Genomic DNA, 20980 nt, shown 5'->3' with positions numbered 1-20980 from the left:
ATATCCACACACACACACAAAGTACACAACATCTCTTTAGAGTGAGGTTTGTTCCTCAAAAGCAAGATTCTGTAGCATTGACATCCATCCAAGTGCACGAACACACGCACACATGGACACACGCACACACACACACACATGCACACACAAACACACACACACACACACACACACACACACACACACACACACACACACACACACACACACATACATTCATTCTCCTACATTCAGTTTCATTCATATGTCCACGGTTATGCCAGGATGTAAACCACATATAATCCAACAAATGTTAATTCAGCCAATGTGGCAGAAAGAAATATGGATTTTGTAATTATCATATTATTAAAAAAAAATCTTCCTGACTGCTGGTTCAAGCAGATCAGTGTAGATTAGAGAAAGAAGAGAATTAAGTGTCCAAGGAGTATTTTCTTTGCCCTAAAACGCCATTTTTATAATTTAGACATAAAGTAGCTGTTGAGTCAAGAACACATAACCTCTGATTTCCCCTCTGGTCTGTGTGTCTCTGCTTGTCTCAGTATGGTGATATCCTTTCAAACAGGAAACTTAATGAAATACCCCGTGTATGACGGTTTCCTGTCTGCAGCTGTAACTGAGGAGACACAAACAGGGTCCGGATGCAAGTAAGAGGTGTCTATATGGTGCCAACTGTCAGCTAAAGGAAAACAATGTTCAGAAGCTCCATATAAAGTTGAAGATAACAATTTGACACCAAATTCAACAAGGGTGGAAATTAAAATAGCAACCTCTAACTTTTGGACTACTGCTGCCTGAAAATTAGATTTCAAAGATGTTGATCTTTTCCTGACGGTAGTGTCTGGGCATCTTTTTTAATACAGATTGTTTGGGGTTATGATTATCACAGTTCCTGTTAAAGCGGCCAAACAAATGTTAGAGAGGAATTTCAAAAGAGGGTGAAACACTTTTTTCTATAAACAGGACTAGAAATCCTACTCCCACAGACCACTCATACAGTTACAAGAAATAGCAGAGCTTTACAGAGAAAAACTGATGCAATGATTAAAGGTTGTTGAGACAGCGGTTTAACATGATGGGCCTGTGAGGGTTGAGTTCAAAAGGCATGCAGAGGAGAAGGAAGATGAACATGAAGAAATCCTTCACTGAACCAAATGACTAAGCCAAACTCAAATACCTAAAACATTTTTGAACTTGTTTAAATAGTTTTAACAATAATTTGGGAAATACACTGGTTTAGAGGAGAAGGTACAAATCAAACCTCTGGCAACAAAAGCAGAGTCACAGGTGATGGATGATGAAGGAGACAATGACCATGGGTGGTGCAACGATAACGTTAAACGAGAAAACTAAAAAGACAAAGGGAGGCACAGAGAGTTATATACACAGAAACACATGAGGGACAAGTGCAGACATTCTCAAGGGCGGGAAACAGGACAAAGACAGGAAGTAAAGGAAGAAACACACAAGGAGCAGAAACTACAAAATAAAACAGGAAACAGAACTAGATTCATATAGACAGGGAGACACAGGTTAGGCAAACAAAACAAGGAATCTATAATCAAGACTAAAACTCTCCTTAATCAGGAGGCAAATCCAGATAATGAGTTATTTAAAAGTTAAAATACTTATAAGCAGATGATTGATGTCTCGAGACGTTACTGCGCCACAGTGACATCAGTTTGGTTTTGAACGGCTCAGATCTCTGCAAAGATGGTTGTCTTTTCTTGGTAGTGACTTTCTAACCGCAGTGAGTCACCACACTTTGTTGTAGATGTGTGTTACTGCACTGTGAGTGCAGGTATTTAGCAGTGCAGTGCAACACAGTACATGTGACTGATTGATTTCTAGTGTGTATGCTAACCTGTGCTCTTCCATCCAATGGCCTGTTATGTTGACCAGGCTGGGAGTTGAGACAAAGTCGGGATTCCCCACAATACATTCTGAAAAAATAGATCAGAGGATTCAACTTGGGAGGTTTGGAGAGTTCTTTTTAGGGACATCAACTTAATGTGTTCAACCCCACAACAAATATCACTTTTATCTCATGCTTCTTAAGATGGAATAAATCCTCTAGCATACTGATAAATATAATGGTGGCTGTTTAAACCTGCAATTACAAGCTCTGCTGCTCATTCACAGCTAAACAAAGAATTAAATGTTGCTGTCCATGTTTTTTAACATATTGGAAGAACACATTTCCCACAGTGAACAGCAGCCACACTCAAACAGTTATATTGTCGAACATCTTTTACCTTAAAATTAACTTCTCCATCCGTGTTGCACAGAATAATACACTGGCTGATGCAGACTTCCTCATAGCTTCACTTTCTCTATTGTTGTGTGGAATATGACGTTTCAAGAGGTTGTGCGAGAGGTTGTGTGGAAACGGTTGATTTGAGTCTCTGGGGAAGCGAGAAAGTAGAGTCGGTGCACCAGGTGCTGAGGTGTCCTACGGCCTGTGGCACAGTTATGCAAAATGCAGTGCAGGAGGGCCAGGTCATAGGGAATCAAACACAAAGTAACTTGAACTTATACATAGGTTGTGCACTTAATAGAAATCCAAAAATGGAATAGGGCTGCGAGCAGCACTGTGCGGGGCTTGAGCACTTGCGATCTCGGGACCTGATGCGACCACGGGGAAGGGTGAACTTGGACCGGGCGAAACGGCTCTGTGTTGCGTGCTTTTTGTGCATCGCAGGAAGGAGAAACTCGTCACTTCCTGCGTCTGTCACGCAGCACTGGACCACGCCCACTAATCACGCATTATGGTCGGACGGTAGATATTCTTTCCACATATGTTTAATATCGTTAGGATTAGGGTTGCAAAATTCCGGGAATATTCAAAACTGGGAATATACGGGAATATATGGGAATATACACAGGAATTATTGGGAATAAACAGGAATAAATTGAACATTTTGTGGGTAACAACTTTATTTACCTTGTCATATACAGACATAAATATAAACATTTTGTTTTGTCATAGGCTGATCTGAGCCCTCAGGAAACTTTGGGCACTTGACTATGTGCTTCTGCATCTTTGTGTCATTCTTAACATAGGTCTTTGCAAAGTATTTGCTTCTACATTGGCTGGGGTGAAATGTCTCCACACATGAGATAGTGCACGTGGCATTGTTCCGTGGAATAAGATGAGAAAAAAGCTTGTTAAAAAACACTAATGCAGGCCTCAATAGCCCTATTGTAGTGTGCAGGATGCTGGCAATTATCTGCACAAGGGATGGAGAAATGCACAGTGTAGGGTTGAAATTCAACGTGCAGCGTGTGCTGCATTCCATACATCTTAAAAATAGAGTTTTGAATTATGTTTTTATTGCTCAGCGTTTAATTTGCGTATTTTTTTTTCTTTTTCAAATTTCCCCAAATTCCCGAACTTAACTTCCCATGGAGAGTATCAGGAAATTTACCGGAAATTGTCCGGCCCTTTGTAACTCTTATTAGGATTATTGTCATTAGTCAACATATTTCTTTTGTCTCTGTTATTTTCCTTTAGTCACGTTGTGGCACTATCAGTTTTTCTAACTGTGCCAGGAAGAAGCTCAAGTGTTAAGTGATTTATGGTTGTTACTTTTAGCAAAGACAAGATGAAGGTCGGCAATGACTCACATGTTCATTTAATCTTATTGATGTGAAGTGAAAGTTTGGTCCATATGTTGCATCGTTCTGCACCTCGAGACTGATTTGTTGCTTTGTAATCTTCCCTTCCACGTGCAGACAACAGTCACATGGCAGCAGCAGTAAATCCGTCTGGTCCGTTTATGTAATCTACAGTCACACAGTGAAGCGAATTATGAGACAGATTACTCCCCCAGTGATTGAAACATACGTTTATTGACTTTACTCGTCTTCAATTTCAACTCAACTCCAACCACGTCCTCTACTATCTGTGCTGCGTTCAAGTTACAATGACCATGCTTTGACAAAACACTAATGTGAGATATAATTTTGATTGATGGATCATCTGAGAATATAAGCCCACCTGCACAATGAACAAAGTGTATGGAAATCTACGATTTGCACCCAAACAGGCCTCTGGGTTAAAAATGTTACAAATGCTCAGAGGCCCACAGATTTAGACATTCCTCTGGATACATAACCGCATTTACAGAATAAGTCAGATTCCAGAGACTGGCATTTTAATGAAAGATTAACTTTTGCTTGAGCATTTTAACCCTCCTGACAAATGGCATTTTACTCCAAGACAAGTCTGACCAAAACATCAGATTTGGTTTCAAAGTGTGGAGGATAGTCCCGTCTAAGTGCATATGGCTATGGCACGGCCACACCAAACAATTCAAGGCCAACAAATGCCCATCGTGCCTCCCACATTTAGCTGGTTAGACCCAGATTAATAACTTGTGAGTTTCGGTTTAGACAAGGAGAGCAGCCGGACTCAAGGGGAATAGAATCGACACAGAGAGACTCTGGGTGGCCGACTCGATCGAATCCCAGAACCTTTGGTTTGCATTTGGTTTGTTTAAGATCGAGTCTGAGCTTATTTCTTCTTCTTCGTCTTCTATCCACCTGTCTTGTACTTTAGTTTTGATCTGGCAGAAAAGGCTGGTGCGGTGGTAGCCAGTCCCAACTGATATTGGACAAAGGCGTGGAACACCCTGGACAAACAGAGTGAAACACCTTTGGTCAATTTTGAGTCTCTGTCTAACCAAACCTAAATCTGCACGTCTTTGGACTTTGGGAGGAAGCAGGAGTTAAAAAAACACACACAGACACCTGGAGAACATGCAAACTCCAAACAGAAAGACCTCGGCCGAAATGGGATTCGAACAATGCTCTCATCACAGCGCTAACCACCACACCACTATGCCACCCCATTGAGCCAGTCCTATGTTCAGGAATTACAATTTCAAAAAGTAAGTTTAAATAAGTCGTATAACTCCAGATTGGTCTCAAGCTTAAAAGAGTTCTCCACTGACTATTGCATTGCACTGCTGTAATTCTATCGCACATATAAAGGACACGCTGCAATATCAAAATCAATATTCAAGCTGTTTGTCAAAGAAGCACAATGAATCATGGGATATGTTGGGCCGGGAAGGATGCACCTGGTGGAGCCTGCATTGCTCAGGGGTGGAAGGAAGCATTTGTTGGCTGCATTTGGAGGATTCATTGAATTTGCAGTCTGAAGGATGTGGCCCCTGAATTGAATGTCTAACATCAGTGGGAGATTTGAGCCCTAAAATGTAAACACCACATTTCACCACACAGGGGTTGCATATAGAAAACAAACATTTCTGTCAAAAATGTATTTTTTCTTTCACATGCGTTTAATAGCATGTTGCATCACACACACAGAACATATACAATGTCTCATCTCCTCATGTGGCCTGTTTGTCTGTGACATCTTGTCAATACCTACAGGTCGTGAGCAAACAGTGGAGTGCTGTCTGCACTTTAAATCCTTTACAGGTTCAGCCGCTGGTCTCTTTCAAGTTCAATATTTACCTGCTGTGTCTGGTGACCGTCAATATGCAAATACATGGAAAAAAACAATGTGGCCATGTAACATTTTATGGCGGCAGCTTGTTTTCTTTCTACACCACTGTCATACAGTGGATATTGACATTGCATAACCCTGTGTGTTGATAAAGCACGGTGACGCAGCAAGATTCCACCAATGGGCACAGACGTACAAAAGGTCTGTGCTTTCGTCATCCTCTGATAGTAAAGTCAGACGATTCAAACATTTTCCAACAAAGAAAGACTTTTCTGTTCTATGTCATCGGTTCACCTTTAAACCCAGTGAAGGCTCTCCTGTTAAATGTGCAGCTTTTGTCTGCTGCGTTTCTGGTTAGATCCTCTGCTGAGGAGGAAGTGATGTATCATGCCCTGTGTCGTGTTCCATATTGTGGAATAACCAGAAGATGAGCTGACCACCATGGCAGCTCAACTGAGATGTGATCTGTTGGAAGTGCAGCAGAGAAACAGTAAAGCACACTCGGCTCCAAATGGATCTCCAAAATAAACAAGCGTGTTTTTCTTTTCTTTTGGAGGCATTACAAAACAGGAATACAGGGCTGTCCATTGTTCTCCGGCTTATGTGTTCAGTCATCCTTTTCTCACACAGTCGCTCGCATCACCTCCAGCAAATTCTGCTCAGTCATGCCAGGTTATGAGAGGATTAAATCACCTGAGAGAAACACAGCACCTGAGCAGGAACGTCCAAACGCACATGGAGGGTGAGAGCAGAGGAGACGGCCGCTCCAGCTGAACAAACACAACTTCACAATTCTCTTTTATTGACTCTCCAGTCCTTCAGAACATAAGCTGTGTACCCCTTTGTGGTGCCCAGGGTCCTTGTTGTTTTAAGAAAGGATCCTCCGCAGGTCGGTCCCTGTGTGGATTTACATTATGAATTCCATACTGTCTGAGTCCACTGTACAATACCTAAGATATTTTCTCGTGGCTGTTAACGTCTCTTTGCTCGACATAACTTGACATAATCCTTTCTAAATGACAAACTTAGCAAAATCCCCTCTTTTTTTGGTATTCTCCAAGATATTGGTTTTGCATCAAAAGGGTTCAATGGAATGTCTGTTGTCCTGCTGCCGCACATTTAGTCTCATAAGACCATATCAACTCAAACATGACTCAAATAGATTACTTGGGAGATTCAGTTAAAAAGCAAATCAAGTAAATATTTGCAGGATGTTTTCATACCTAAACCAAACATTGGTGTCCCAAAAACTTGAACTTTCCATTCTGCTGCTTACAGACTGTTTATTATTGTGTGATAAATTTGAGCAAATGCACATTTTAGTACAAATAAATGTATGACATAACTTCAGCAATACATATCACATTGTGTGTTGCACCTCTGACCACATATGATGTAAATGTCGACATCACTGCAGCAAGTTAAGATAAACTAAAATTAAATTTTTTAAGTGATATGTACATGGTAACTTTGGCTTTGAAAAATCGTTTCTTTATACAATGTAAAAAATACATCCTTGTCATTACAAAACATATATAAGAAATAATTATTTTAATTAAATAATAAGGAACTAAGTATTAAAGCCAACCAGGAATGGAAATCTGACTTTGAATTATGTTAGAAATGTTCTAGACACTATCTGCACCTGCTAAATTCCAACCTTTATACACATCTGTGAAAACTGATGACCTGCATGACTTGACAAAACGCTGCCCAGGTAGAAACAGTTGAAACAGAGCATGGAAATTGAACTTGAACCAGATCACTTTCCCCTTCATCCTGTATTTCAAGTCTTCACATGTCGTAGGACTGCAGCCAGGAAAGTTAAGAGTTTTTACTGTAAATCTCTTTCCTTAAATTTCCCGAAATTCTGTGTTTTGACGTACATTCATAACAGAAGCAAGATTTAAAAACATCAAATCCAAGGACATCGAGACATAAATGGACCTCGAAGCTGAAATTTGGTCAAAGACAAACCAAAACAAAGGATATGTCAATGACTCAGAACTGTATAATTCAGTGTTGGCAACTTATCTCACTACATTTCTGGACATGAGTTCTGGTATTTCCTCATATTATGGAGCAAGTCAAAAGTCCCCCAGCTTTGACCTTTCAACTGGACAATATTTTCAAAAGGGATCATTTCCAGCACAAAGGTGACATATCATTGTTTGTCTGTCACCATGGAATGTTAAGTTTCTATCACAATCACAGTGAGTCACACATATTTTGACTTATCTTATCAAAGGAAGTCATTACGGTGATGCCAGAATTCTAACAACTAACGTATAGATAACAGTCAGTACCATAGAAGGCTTCATGTGTGTTTGGTATTTCATGAAGTGAAAGTTAAAATAAACCATTACAAAAAAAAATGAATTATACAGAGTTGGTATTAATAGTGGAGACTTGAATCAACAAGGAATTATTTCACAGCATTGGTCTTATTTGCTGTCAAATACTTATTACAAGCTTTATTGTCTTTCACAACAAGGTACATAAACACAGAAAATGGCAAGCCAATATACAATATATACTATTTATTATTACAATATATTATTAAGATACAATAAAAAGTCAAACTGACTATTACATTTTTTTTAAATCAGCCTACATTTGGGGTTTTAGCTCAGGTTTAAGAGAACTGGACTATGAACAGTACTTAATTCCATAGTATGGGCACCATAAAAGCAAATTCACAAATGCTATGGAGACCAACTCAACCTTCAGGAACTGAGAGAAAAAATTGTTATGCAGTGTATAATAGTAAGTAATCAAAGTTGTATAAAGGGGGATTACAGTTGGATATGTATCATCCACATTGAAACATACAGATATATTATTTCACTTATTAAATGTGATTGGGGAACAGGATTGTAAGATCAGTATGTTTCACACAGACATATGAAGCTGGGGCGATGGAGCTCGGTGTTTGCAGACACAGCAAAAGCTCTGCACTTTCTTGGAAAGGCTGTGATGTGAGGAGCAGCAAGGTGAACTGTCCAACGAGATAAATGAAGTTCGACGTCACAGCTTTGCCTTCTGATTTTTTTTCTGTTTTTCTTCCCACCTTTTGCAACCTGCAAATTGAAATGATTTTTTTTCTGACACAATGAGAGAATACAGATTATTGAAAGCAGAGAAGGTCCTTGTTTGGATTCGTTTGTCTGCTTCACATACATTCACAGGCTGGGGGACTTGCATGCAACATCATCTCTGAATAAGACAAAGATCCACCTCATTGTGCATAACTCATGTTAATGATAGCATTATAGCATTCAGAGAAAATGGAAATTCATTGTCCAAATATTATTTTCTTGCATATATCTGGTTTGCTTTGCTATACATATTAAAATGTCCCTACATCCTTGGAGAATGTTTCTATTTTTGGTCAGAGCTTCTTCTCAGATACAAGTCTGCACCTAAGGAATCTAGTAGGTTTGTTTGACACGTCTCTGACCTGCTGCACTATTACACTCTTATATCATCTGCTGAGTTCTCCCGAAGGCTAGTGAGGGATCAGAATCTAGACCGGCCTCTCTGTGGGCCTCTAAGGCTGCCGCTGTAGCCCTCTCGCACCAGAATGCGGTTTCTATCACTGTGTCGCCATGTTTGCCTCTGCTGGGGTGTCGGGCAGCACTTTCCAGCAAAACACACCAAATCAAACAGCCAGCTCTGATCTCTGACACTCCGAGAGGCACAGGAGCTGCTATTTACCGGAGAGGGGGTGACATGAATCCCACGTTCTCCTCACCAGGATGGCAACAGCAATGTTGATCATGGTAGCAACAGTGTCAGCATAAAAAGGCATTGGAGAAAAAATGTTACATTGTAAAAATGTTCATCACATGGTCCTAAATAAAATAAGCAACACATTCAAAAGCAAAATGTTTACTCAGATAATTTTAATTGTCTGTATAAGATATATAAACCAACTCATAACTGAAACAAAAATGTAATTAAAGGCAAATAAATAGAAAGAAATTCCAATCAGTTGGTTATAAAAGAAACTAGAAATTGCTGGTCTGCAAAAATATAAATTAATCTTTGTAATGGTAATAGTAATAATAAAGGGGGTTGGGGTGTATAGACGGTAAGCTGATAGGATCCTGGAAGTCACATGCTCACACCACCACACACACATCCTGTCCTTGTGGGATCATGAGAACCTGTGTTTACCGTGACAACAGTGTGTGTGTTGTATGTGTCTGTGTTCGCTGAGCGGGTGTGCAGTTGTGTTAGGGTGTGCCTCAAGGGCTGTGTGTGACTGCACATTTGACGTCGACCACACGTGACGCTTTTGTTGTGTCAATGGATGCAGAATGCTGTTCCCAGTGGACCCAGCATTCTCAAACCAGCAGCCTGAGCTTATGTAAGGCTGAGGCAGACACATTTCAAACACAGACACGCACACACACACACACACACACACACACACACACACACACACACAGGCACACAGACTTTAAATCCAAAGCCTTTGTGGAAGTGACATTTATGGTCATTTATAGCTGATGCTCTTATTCACAGAAAGCACCGCTGGTTCTGACTCCTCTCAGCTCTAATGGAGATTGAATCTCTGTTACACAACCACAGTCCTACACCTACACACATTCACTGGGGTGGGTGCTGGAATCCACCGATGTGAAAGGACGTCCTTCATCACCTACACTGTCATGACTTTCACAAGGACATCCACTATAGAAGATATTCAATGTATTGAACTCATGATTACGTGTCAGCTCTATCACCTTTTTTTTCTCTGTATGTCTATTTTCCCTGTAGATTTTCACTGTGAGTTCCTTATGCAGGACAGATCAGTCATCTGTGTTTGGTTAGTGCCCAAAGGAAGGTTCAATGGAGAGATCAATATTTGGAAGCAGCTCAGAAGTCAACTGAAGTCGGCCAGGCACCAGATCAGAATATCTCAAAGATGCTTCATACTGCAGGTAATTTTAATATAGCCAGGGGCGGATCCAGGAGTTGGTCCCTCGAGGGGCTCTGGAGTGAAGTTCCCCTGTACTGACAACAGTCTTTCAACTATAGTCTTGAACAATACCAACAATAGACACTGTATGACAATCTACTAAGGATTGTGTATTTTCTAAGCTTTGTGGAAGTACACAATGTGCTTGAACAAGGAGCTATTTTCAAAATATACTCATAGATGTGTGTGTCTTTACTTAAAGCTAACAAACAAAGAGTAAACAAGAAATGACCCTAATGGGCACATTATAGAATCAGGAAATTTGCATGGATGTTGGAAATATAATTAGCCTCTCTCTAAAATTGTGGCCCCCGTATGGCCTACAGCACCCCCCCCCCCCCCCTCATTTAGAAAAATCCTAAATCCGACAGTGGATATATCAGACTTGGAGAGAGACCAACAAACATACAGGACCCCAGGACTCTCAATGCCCTGCTTACTCTGCTGGCAAATGGCCCACATCTGCAGCAGTGCGTGAAAACGGATCAATGCCGATGAAGGGTGTCTGATCATTAGATTGGGGATTGTTTTTTTATAGTCGCAGTGATCACTATTTAAAAAGCAGTTGGCAATGGGTAAAAACTGAACACTGCAGTTGTCCTTGGCATTTCAGCATTGTTTTGTGATTCGAACGCCCGCAGCTTTAATGTTTTGATTTAGTCCTTTAGCTCTCACAAGTGTTTCCAGCAGCAGAACCCACTGTACGCTAGCTACCTATCATACCAACACCAAAATGAGTTCAGGAGTTTTTTGATTTGTTTCTCCTTTTGTCAACTCTGTGTGTTTGAAACGGCTCATCACACCAAGCCAAGCTCACTTGAAGAGTTTTTTGACCAACACTGTCTGTGGGGGCAGTCTGTCTCTAAAGCTGATTTGATTGCTGCAGCTTTTTCCCCCACACAGATAGTCGGTTATTAACTGACCATATTCCTGGAATATACCCCAATCTACAGAGCAGCACAGTTAATCCTGATAAAAAAAAGGAGATAGAGGGTTGAAAACGCAGGGAGAACCGGGGATTTAGGAACAAGCGAGAGAGAGTGGGTGTTGTAGAGGGGTGTTGCAGCGTTAGAGGTAGAGGGGAAAGTGAAGGAGATTCAATTCCTTTATTTTTCAACCAAAGTCACACAGGAAATGGGCCTTAGTTTAATGTGTTGTGAATTTCTTAATTATTTGCCCAGGAGTTTATGTTTTCATCTACGTTTTATTATATGTGAGATTACGTTAAAACTAAAATTAATTTTCTAAATGTTTCATAAACATTAGGGTGAGATTCTCAGAGACAAATGTAAAAATCTGAGTGTGAATTTAAAGGACTGGTGGAGGTATGCTGCCTGCCATTCTAGTTTCAATAATTTAATTCAATCAGCATCTGAATAAGTTTGAATTATTATTCAGAAACACAAAACTGGCTCGACTACCTCTGACACAGTAATCCTTCTATTATTTGAGTATGTTCTTTGTTGGTTTACACTGAGTCCCAGCCAGGTTGAACATAATAGCACATCCTTAGTGATTATTTGCTTTATTTATTTTTCTGCAAACAGAATATATGCCTTTGGAAATGACTGAAATATGGATTTAGAAAACTGCTCCTGATCTCTGAGGATCTCAGGGAGAGGCGGTGGTCTAGTGGCAGAAACTTGGACTGTAGGCAGAGAAGGTCTCTGGTTCGTCTCTGGTTCAACTCCACGGAGAGACAACAAAAGACGAACCTGGATTGATCTGTCCAAAAATCCAAGAGTCTCCCTACCCTGTCTAGTGACCCTGAGCAAGGCACCTTACTCCCCCAACATCTGCTCCCCGAGCGCCGTACATGGTCGCTCACTGCTCTGTGTGTCCTGCACCAGATGGGTCAAAATCAGAAGTTAAATTTCCCTACCTGCATGAGTGTGCCTGTGCATGTCTGTACATGTGTTTGGGATGAATAAATGCATCTTAATCTGAATCTTAATTTGTACGGTCAGTTCTATGCATGGTTTAATGGAAAATACACATAGATGCACACAGATAGACGGGTGCATGTAGTGAGGCTGAATCGAGTAGACAGAAATACAAAACAAGGTTGAATGTATTGAATGGAAACGTGTTGGAGATGTCCGATCACAGAGGTGAAGGGAGGATACAGCAGGTTATCATCCAGTATGGTTGAAGATCGAGGTGTTGTGTAACCAGATTATCAACAACACCACGTTGCGGAATTTGACCTTCGTCATGATGTGATGATGCTGAGCTCCCCCTCGCTCTCACTCTCTCTCTTTCTGTCTCTCTTTCTCTCTCTCGCTCTCTCTCTCTCCCTCTCCCCGCGTCCCTCTCTAATTCAACACAGAAATCCTTAACACACACACACCTGCATCCTCCGCCACACAAACACATCCCTCTAACCTCTGCTGTACAGGCACATATTTGAGAAGGTTGTTGACGTGTTGTGATTTGATGCCATTCAAAGTGATTTTAATAGAATCAAAATAATAACTATAATCTCCAAGAAACAATCACGCAACCTTAAGATGTTAGAAAATTATAAATTTGTATCCGTTTTCCTTGATCTATCAATATGTTTTAGTTTTTGCTCTGTTAAATGATTCTTATGGTTAAGTGTTCTCTAGGCTATCCAAATGTTTTTTTATTTAATAAATCGAATTCAATGCAAATGAAAAAGCCACATGTAGAATCTACTTACACACACTTGAAGTGAGAGTGTCTCCCGCAGCTTATCGCGTCCAGGTCAATTTTTGACCAGAAGGTACTGTATGTTTTTGGAAAGTGTTGCTATGGTGACCTAATTCACTTTTTTTACCCACCCCTCATCCCAAGTCTGGGAACATTGCAAGCTGGCGTTACATGTCAGCACTGGATGCTAGCTGGACATGAACAGGAGGATTTTATTTGTAGAGGCCTAATATCATCTGAACGTTATGCCAGATGGTTTTGGTAGATGCTGGTCTTGACCGGTTATGTAAGCTCTGTTGTGACCAAAAGGGAAAATATTTTGAAAACACTCATTCAAAAGGGTCTTTACCGTAATACAGTGAATATGTAGTACCAGATGTGGCCAATAAGGTCTAGAGCTCTGCTCCAGTTCTCATGAGATTTGTGAGACTACCACATGAAAATCACTAGTCCGCCTTTACAGAATGTATTTTATACTAATGTGCTTCTAAACAATTTTGAAGAGGATAGATCTTCACAGAATTGGTCAGCGCGCCCAACCAAATACATGTTAGAAGCTTGTTGGTGGTGACACTGAACCGTTGTATTTAGGCTACAAAAATCCTAAAAGGTGATATTCATTTCTGAGGATTGTCTTGCTGAACAGACATTTGGTTTGTCACAGCTTGTTATCTGCAATAGTCTGAGGGGTTGCTAGTTAGTCTACAAAATATGTCACACTTGCAGAACTCCTATACTGTTGTTCTAAGTTGTACATGCACGCTATTTTGTTTGTATATCTTTAGTGCAATTTGAGTTCATGGGTGCATTTCTACTATTGGTTAGTTTAAATGGGCTTGAAAGTAAAAAACAAGAAAGAAATAATTTTCATTTCACATTTTTTTATTGGTCATCAATAATGAAACAGCATCACTGATAAAAAACAAACACCCCCGTTGTTTGGGTCAAATTACACATCTGACTGTGCGGCCTGATCCACAGGAAGCAGACACACAGTGATCAGCAGAAACATTGAGCCCGTGCTTGTCCACGGCTGAGGGTCCATAGAAAAATAAGGCAGGTGGTTCTGTACAACTAGTCTCGAAACACTGTCAACGTTAGCTGGGAACTTGTCTGACATTTACAAATCCACATGACAACTGTGCTTCTCGGCCAGCTCAATATACAACAGCATTGTACGTATCGGCTCAATCATGCAAAAGAGGTGAAGAGACTTTAATCTATCCAAAAGTAAGATGAGAGAATTCATCAAGACTGAATACCTGAGATGCTAAAAGGGGGTAGAGGTGTAGTGCCGGGAGCATTCTGTTAAAAACCTGCTTTTTGAAAAGATGAAACCCGAACTTGAGGAAGACACACACCTCCAACACAGGCCGAGTACACTGGGCTTTCAAACCGAGTACAATCCATTGTTGAACATTCATAGAAGATACTGAGAGTGGACTTTATGATTCCGTGAAAAGATTCAGTTCAAGGTAACATCACAAAATATGATGTTATAAATAACACCTCACCAAGAGCGGATGTTTTAAACAGTAGTGAAAAAGATTGTAAGCCACAGTAATGTCAGACCTACGACTGAGTTTCAGAGCTCGCAAAAGGAAGGTTGTTGTTAGTTCTGTTCCGCCCTATGATATACAGCTATACGTTAGCATCGATGTACGACCACATATGAGCATGCATGCTATTAGGTGTCATTTGATAAATAACAAAAAAACCTCTTACTATTATTACAAATTATCAAAATGTTGTATACAGTTAGAACCTTCTTGATGTGTGGGCAAAACATCAACACTTCTTGCTTGTGGCTTGGCTTCAAACACATTGGTGCTTAGCAGGGCCCAGTCAGCGACAGAGACCTGGTGTTTCCGAGATTTCTGAGAAAACCAAGTTATTAACTGTTATGAAACCGGCGGTTAATGGATTGATCATCCTAATATGACAAGTTAACCTTTAAACATAACAATGGATATATTGAGAGACCAACATTTTCTACAAATATACAAGCTTCAAAAAAGAGGGAAAAAAACTACAGTTATACAGCAAGAAAAACATCTAATACAAGTTATATGTATTTATATATATACTAAAAAAACACTGCATTGCAGAAGACTTGTAAGGCAGAATCCCCCAACAACCTACTCACAATGAGTGTAAGTGTACCATAAAATAAAGATTATTTACAGAGCATATACAATTGTCCAAAAAGACCATGTTTGTAATCCAAAAACATGCACGTAATACACTATTTCATTTGAAATATCTATTTGTTTCATGTACATAGATCCGCAAGGGATCTATAAATGTTGTCCACTTTGGCTGGATGTGTTCATGACACCTAACGGCACAGGAGGAAAAGTGAAATTAACAAATCTGGGTTGTTGATGTCGCTGTCATTGATTCTACCAAAGGCCCCAGTTAAAGAAACGGATACATAAAAAGAGAATTATCCTCTAATCTGATTCAAAGTTTTGATAAAATATGTCAGTTAATCTAAAACGTGTGTGCAACGGCAGAGTGAATACTGAAACTATGTAACTACCTGATTTTCATTCCAATGAGCTTAATGACTGAGCGTCCTTCTTGTGAACAAGACAGACAAAGTGACCTGTGTGCTCTGCTTCAAGTGCTCAAAAACATGTCTCAATTACTGGAACAGTAACACTAACAAAAACCTGTTCCCTGATAAAGGGAAACACAACCATTTAAAGACACAGATTTCATAATTTGAGTCTAGCGTTAGAAAATAAGCATAGTTTTGAGCTTGGTTTACTGTCTTGCATACATCGGTCACATCCTCTGCATGAACAGTTGGTATCAGTACTGTAGTCGGCTTCTCCGTCCAAGTGTCTTGAAGTGTGAGATATCGTTTAATACCAAATCACGACTCCAAATAGGAAAACTTGGACATTTTGCGGGGTATAGAAAACTTTTTCTAATTTTTGACAAGTTGAAGATAAGAAAATTTAAGTCACTCTCATGTCTGTATGCGAAATTTGAAGCTAACTTTGGTAAAGAAGAAAAACAAATAACAGTATTTTCCTAAATATTCATTATTTTTAAGCTTAATAGGCACATAATGACGTTACAAAAGAAAGTAAGGCCTTACACGATATTCTTGAATGACATTTGTGACTAGCATGCGACTAGTAAGGTATCTTAAATTGACATGTGATTTTAAAATTAGCCTTCCAGTTTAACTCTGCTGGTTGATTTGAAATCATATTTAAAATGCCCAATTGTTCTTATCTAAACTTGAAACTTTAAAATGGATTTTATACATATTAGATACTTGTACAGCACTGTCAAGTGCCTCATATATTATTCCAGTGGGTGTATATGTGAGTTCAAAAGGCTAATTCAACTTCATTAAACGTGAAAGGCAAAGAGCCGTATGAGGTCAAGTAAGATATTATGTACAACACTATTTAATTTCAAGTAGCTAACCTAACTTATGTACATTCATACTTAGCGTGTTCAGGTGTGACAGTAATAGCGAAAGCCTCCTCAGGCTGTGTGTGGGCAGCCGGGAAGACAACAGCTGACGAGGACGCTGTGGAGACGGGAAACTCTAGTGTGAGCCCGATCACCTCAAGCTGTATGTGCATGTTGACTTTGGCAAAGCTTCTGATGGTTAGCAAATTAAACCAAGATTTCCAGAATAAAAGTTCTACATGACTACATGAAGTCACAGATTAACCGTTGCTTAAAGATCAGCCGACAGCTTTGATTGATTTCTTTTCCGCATGGATAACAGCTGTAGTGTTTCAATATGTTTACATATGTGCATATGCGTGCGCAAATGTGTGTTAGCTCTACACACCAAGTGAAGTGTAATGCTAGCGCTAAGTGCTCCTTGTTTCATGGAGGACAACACACTTCACCTTCAGGTGCACAGAGCACTGAGGGACTCGCATTGTCTTTCCAGCCATGCAAATTGCAGTTCACAGATCTGTAGGTGATTGCTACACAATGTGTGTTTGTTCTGTCTCTTCATAGCTGGAGGTAATGGTGATGATGATGAAGGTATGATGATGAAGATGATGATTTCAGGATGGCTTACTTGCAGGTTAAACCAGGGTCTGCCCCTCCCTCTCTGAGTTTGGATTCTCTTGATCGTGTCACATCCAGAGCTTCACAGCAACAAAGAATAAAAACCCTACAAGACAAAAAACAATAAACCAAGCTAAAAAAAAGTCACTCCAGTGATATTCTCTGGAGCAAAAACTGAAGATGTCTTAACCCAGTGCAGCAAATCTTTGTCTTTATGTTGAGGTTCTAAGATTGATTTTAAAGATCTAATGCAGGGAGCCTCTGAAGAACCCCATCCCCAGATGTGGGAGCAGCTGAGGCTGTGGGAGAACTAGATTTGGGTTGTGTTGTTGGTGGTGGTGCTGCTCGGGGCATTGCTGCACACCTGGATCTGAGGAGGGTGGCAGAGGGGCTTAGTGACCGCTGTTGGAGCCTGGGGGGTTGTGGGTCCAGTCGAGGACAATGAGTGTCAAGCTGCCAATCATGAAGATGATTCCCACGACCAGGAAGACGCTCGCCTGAAGAGAGGAGAGACAGGAGAGGAGGCAGAGGAGGGATTAAATGTGTGATGATGCACAGCAGGGGTCTGCAGAGTGCGAAAAGTGATACAGTGAGAAAGCTGTTGGTGTGTGTGAGTGTGTGAGTGTGTGTGTTCCTGCACACTTACCCCGATCTTCTGCGGGGAGCGGAATGGCACTGATTTGACCAGGCGGATGTAAAAGGCAGCAGGTAGGATAAAGATGAGCATAGTCGCTGCAGAAGAACCTGTAACAAAGAGCGACAGGGATTCAACCAATCAGAAGACAGCATTTGAAACCATTTGACCATAAAATATTTATCTTGTTTCCTACACTTTCAACAGGGTAACAGATTACTGCTTGGATAGAGTGATAGGTTGTGATAACTTTCAACCGCACTGTAGACCTGATAGTGATGAACCATCGCCTGATAGTTCCCTTTTAAAACGTAAGACTGTGTTAAAATTCCCCAAAACCAAAAATATTATAAGTGAAAACCTGCGCTGTGACTAGATTTGCAGTGTTTCCCACGGTGCAGCGGTTTTGCTTATGTAAATAATATATCCCAAATATAGCTCTGACATTAGCAGTCCTGACACGTAATGAATTTGTGTATCAATCGAAATAAATGACTAGCGTTGTCTGACAAGCTATAAAACGAACAAAGTTTAATTTATTTCTAGTGAATTGGGTTGACACCCATATTGTTTTTTTACGCAAAAATGCATCTGTTGTAGCTGTAAGAACAAAACATTTACAAAGACCATGCGCTCTTTTTTCTTTACAGTGTTAAAAAAATGTTTTCGCTAAATTGACCACACGCTGACATCGGATGCACACACCAGTCTAAAAACCAATCAATGTCAAGTATAGGTAGACACAGCCCATGTAGGTGATGATGACCCAAAACTAACTGGATCAAATCTCAACACTGTAGCAAAGACATGAACCTTTCTTCAGACCTTCAGGCGTGAAAAGTCCTTGAGAAAATTCAGCACTTGGATATTTTGTATTATCCATTTCAGTTTTCGCCTGCTGAGTTGCAGTTTCACAGACGTGGCTGCCACTGCACGTTTTACTGGCCACCTCCCTAAATGTATTAGGAATTTCGGTCTTTGTGTGTGTTGGCGTCCAGATTGTGAGTGTGTGGGTCCGGTGGTCATAAACAGCTCACGCGACTGCACAGCTGACACAAGCCGGCACTTTAAGCTTCTGTATTTCCATGCCTCAATACAAGGACCCCTGAACTGAAGGTGCTAATCACATCCTGACTGCCAGTTTTATAAACTCAAGTTTCTAGTGTTTCCACAGGTTTTTAAATGTTCCCCATTTAAAATGCTCTGTAAACCAAATGAGGAACACTACGAGTTCTGCGTTTGCCAGGACTCACCGATGAAGCCGAAGATGTCTCTGATGGTCGGGACGAAGATCACCAGCAGGTTGTTGAAGGCCAGAATTGCCGCGGCGATAAGCATGTGGCGAGTCCAGCTGAACTCTCGACCGCTGAATAGCAATGTGGTGATGGAGGAGCGGATCTGGGAAGAAACACAAAGTAATGGACATTACAGTCTGGGTCAAGTCGTATATATTAAAAATATATTAAAATAACTTTTGGTAACTCTTGACCACAAAATTTGGTTAAATTCTATCAACTAATTCCACAAATGTCTGCATGAGGAATTTATATCCTGTGAAGCCGCCAGATCATTTTGACGTTTTCATTATTTTTATTTCACCATATCTGACTGATACAGACATTCACAGGAGTCCCAGGAGCTGATCTCTGTCATGACAACAACAATCAGTGAATCACTTCCTGATTGGCGATCAGTTGTTTGGTTGCTGTCAGGCTTTAAACTAGGATGCATGGCAGAGCTTTTATTTTGAAAAGTTGCGACTGAAGAACGTGCCGATTACTACAATTAAACCAAGTTGGATGAACGTAAGATTTATAACTTCACTCTGCACCATGGACTGTACACAAGGTCCAGCACACAAGCAATAAAAAAGTCACAGTATATTGTAGAACTGATTGAGGAGCAGTCACTGATGACAAGTAATAATCAAGATGCTCCTGAACACACAGCCAGCTCCTAATGGACATGAACGGGGACTAGTAAAAGAGTTAGGACTGAGTCTAACTGTCTTCACAGTTTCATGAAACACGTGGCAGTATTTTCTGGACACTCAGTCTGTCTCTGTCGAAGAAACAAATCATTACCAGCGACAACAACAGCCTAGTCTGCGTGTCTGTGCCTGAGACTGATTCCCACACTTGGCCACTGAGTGAAGTGTGTCAAGTGCTGCAAGGCTAGAGTGTGTGTGTTTTGTTTGACTGCCTGTGTGTACTTGAAAGCACCAGGAGATCCCAGCTAAGACGGCCGGTGCTGCTGAGCCACAGGCCGCCTGTTCAAGCCTCAAGTGGGTGAAAGGTTGTGGGTATCAGGTGAAACCCGAGGCACAGAGAGCCGGCCGGCCACATGGGGTAGGGTTAGCAGGGGGCGGAGCTCCAGGCACCCATTCAAAAAGGCAGGGGATTATCTCCCGCAGCGCAATGGAACCATGGGATTGCATCAGCCGGTAGTGAGAGGAGGATGGACTAGCTGGCAGGGGGGGAGGTGTGTCTTCCTTCTATTGTCAATGCACCGTCCTTTCTTCCTCCCCTCTGCCAGCCTGTCTTCCATCTTCTCTTTTACTTACTACGTTAAGACAGATGAGGGTCCCCGGTCACCATGGCGTTACATTTAATTACAATAACCTCTTTATTTAGTTCACCTGAGAAGGGACCAGGCATGTGCAATGTTTCCCTTGCTGAGAGCCACTGCTGGTTGACAACCACATTCCTTCTTTGTATCTGACTCGACTACAAGATTTACATCCAGTTAGGCTGGTGCTCAGCGGAGAAAGAAAAAAAAAAAAAACATTAACTGGATTTTCAGATTGAACCGAGTGGCCTCCATCACGGTTGTCGGCAGGCACCGGGGTGACGCCTGGCCTTTAATATCCGCCGCCAGAAACTTGGGGGATAATAATAATTTCAGTCCCCCCCCCCCCCACACACACACACACACAGCAAATGCATAATTAGGGCCGAAAACTGGAGCCTTGACGCGGTATTTCTCTCCAAGGCTCCAAACTATTCGACACTTGGCTGTTACCTAGACCAAAGGCTTTGGAGTTCACTGTGTGATATTTGCACACTTCTTCTACACGCACACCCAAGCAGAGCATGTGGACAAACTAGTTCCAGGCAGCCAAATCTGGGATTTTAAGCAATGTGGGTTACAGTCCTGCAAA

The 20980-nt window shown here is 41.0% G+C and overlaps 1 protein-coding gene across 4 annotated transcripts in view; it reads right to left on the bottom strand.

Moving 5' to 3' along the window:
- Positions 1–13997: 13997 nt before the first annotated feature.
- Positions 13998–20980, bottom strand: part of slc38a4 (solute carrier family 38 member 4) — a 34218-nt gene continuing 27235 nt past the window's right edge. For 3 of the 4 annotated variants that reach the window (XM_062382352.1, XM_062382350.1, XM_062382351.1), the window contains exons 14-16: positions 19074–19218; positions 17833–17930; positions 13998–17683 (exon numbers count right to left, since the gene is read on the bottom strand). In XM_062382352.1, the coding sequence (XP_062238336.1) occupies positions 17579–17683; positions 17833–17930; positions 19074–19218 (348 nt within the window). In that variant the 3' untranslated portion in view covers positions 13998–17578. The remainder of the gene's footprint in view (positions 17684–17832; positions 17931–19073; positions 19219–20980) is intronic. The other variant, XM_062382354.1, reaches the window with a different exon arrangement.

This window comes from Platichthys flesus, chromosome 23 (assembly GCF_949316205.1).
Source record: "Platichthys flesus chromosome 23, fPlaFle2.1, whole genome shotgun sequence".
NCBI lineage: Eukaryota > Metazoa > Chordata > Actinopteri > Pleuronectiformes > Pleuronectidae > Platichthys > Platichthys flesus.
The sequence above is the reverse complement of the archived record's forward strand: the minus strand, read 5'-3'. Positions and strand labels throughout refer to the sequence as shown.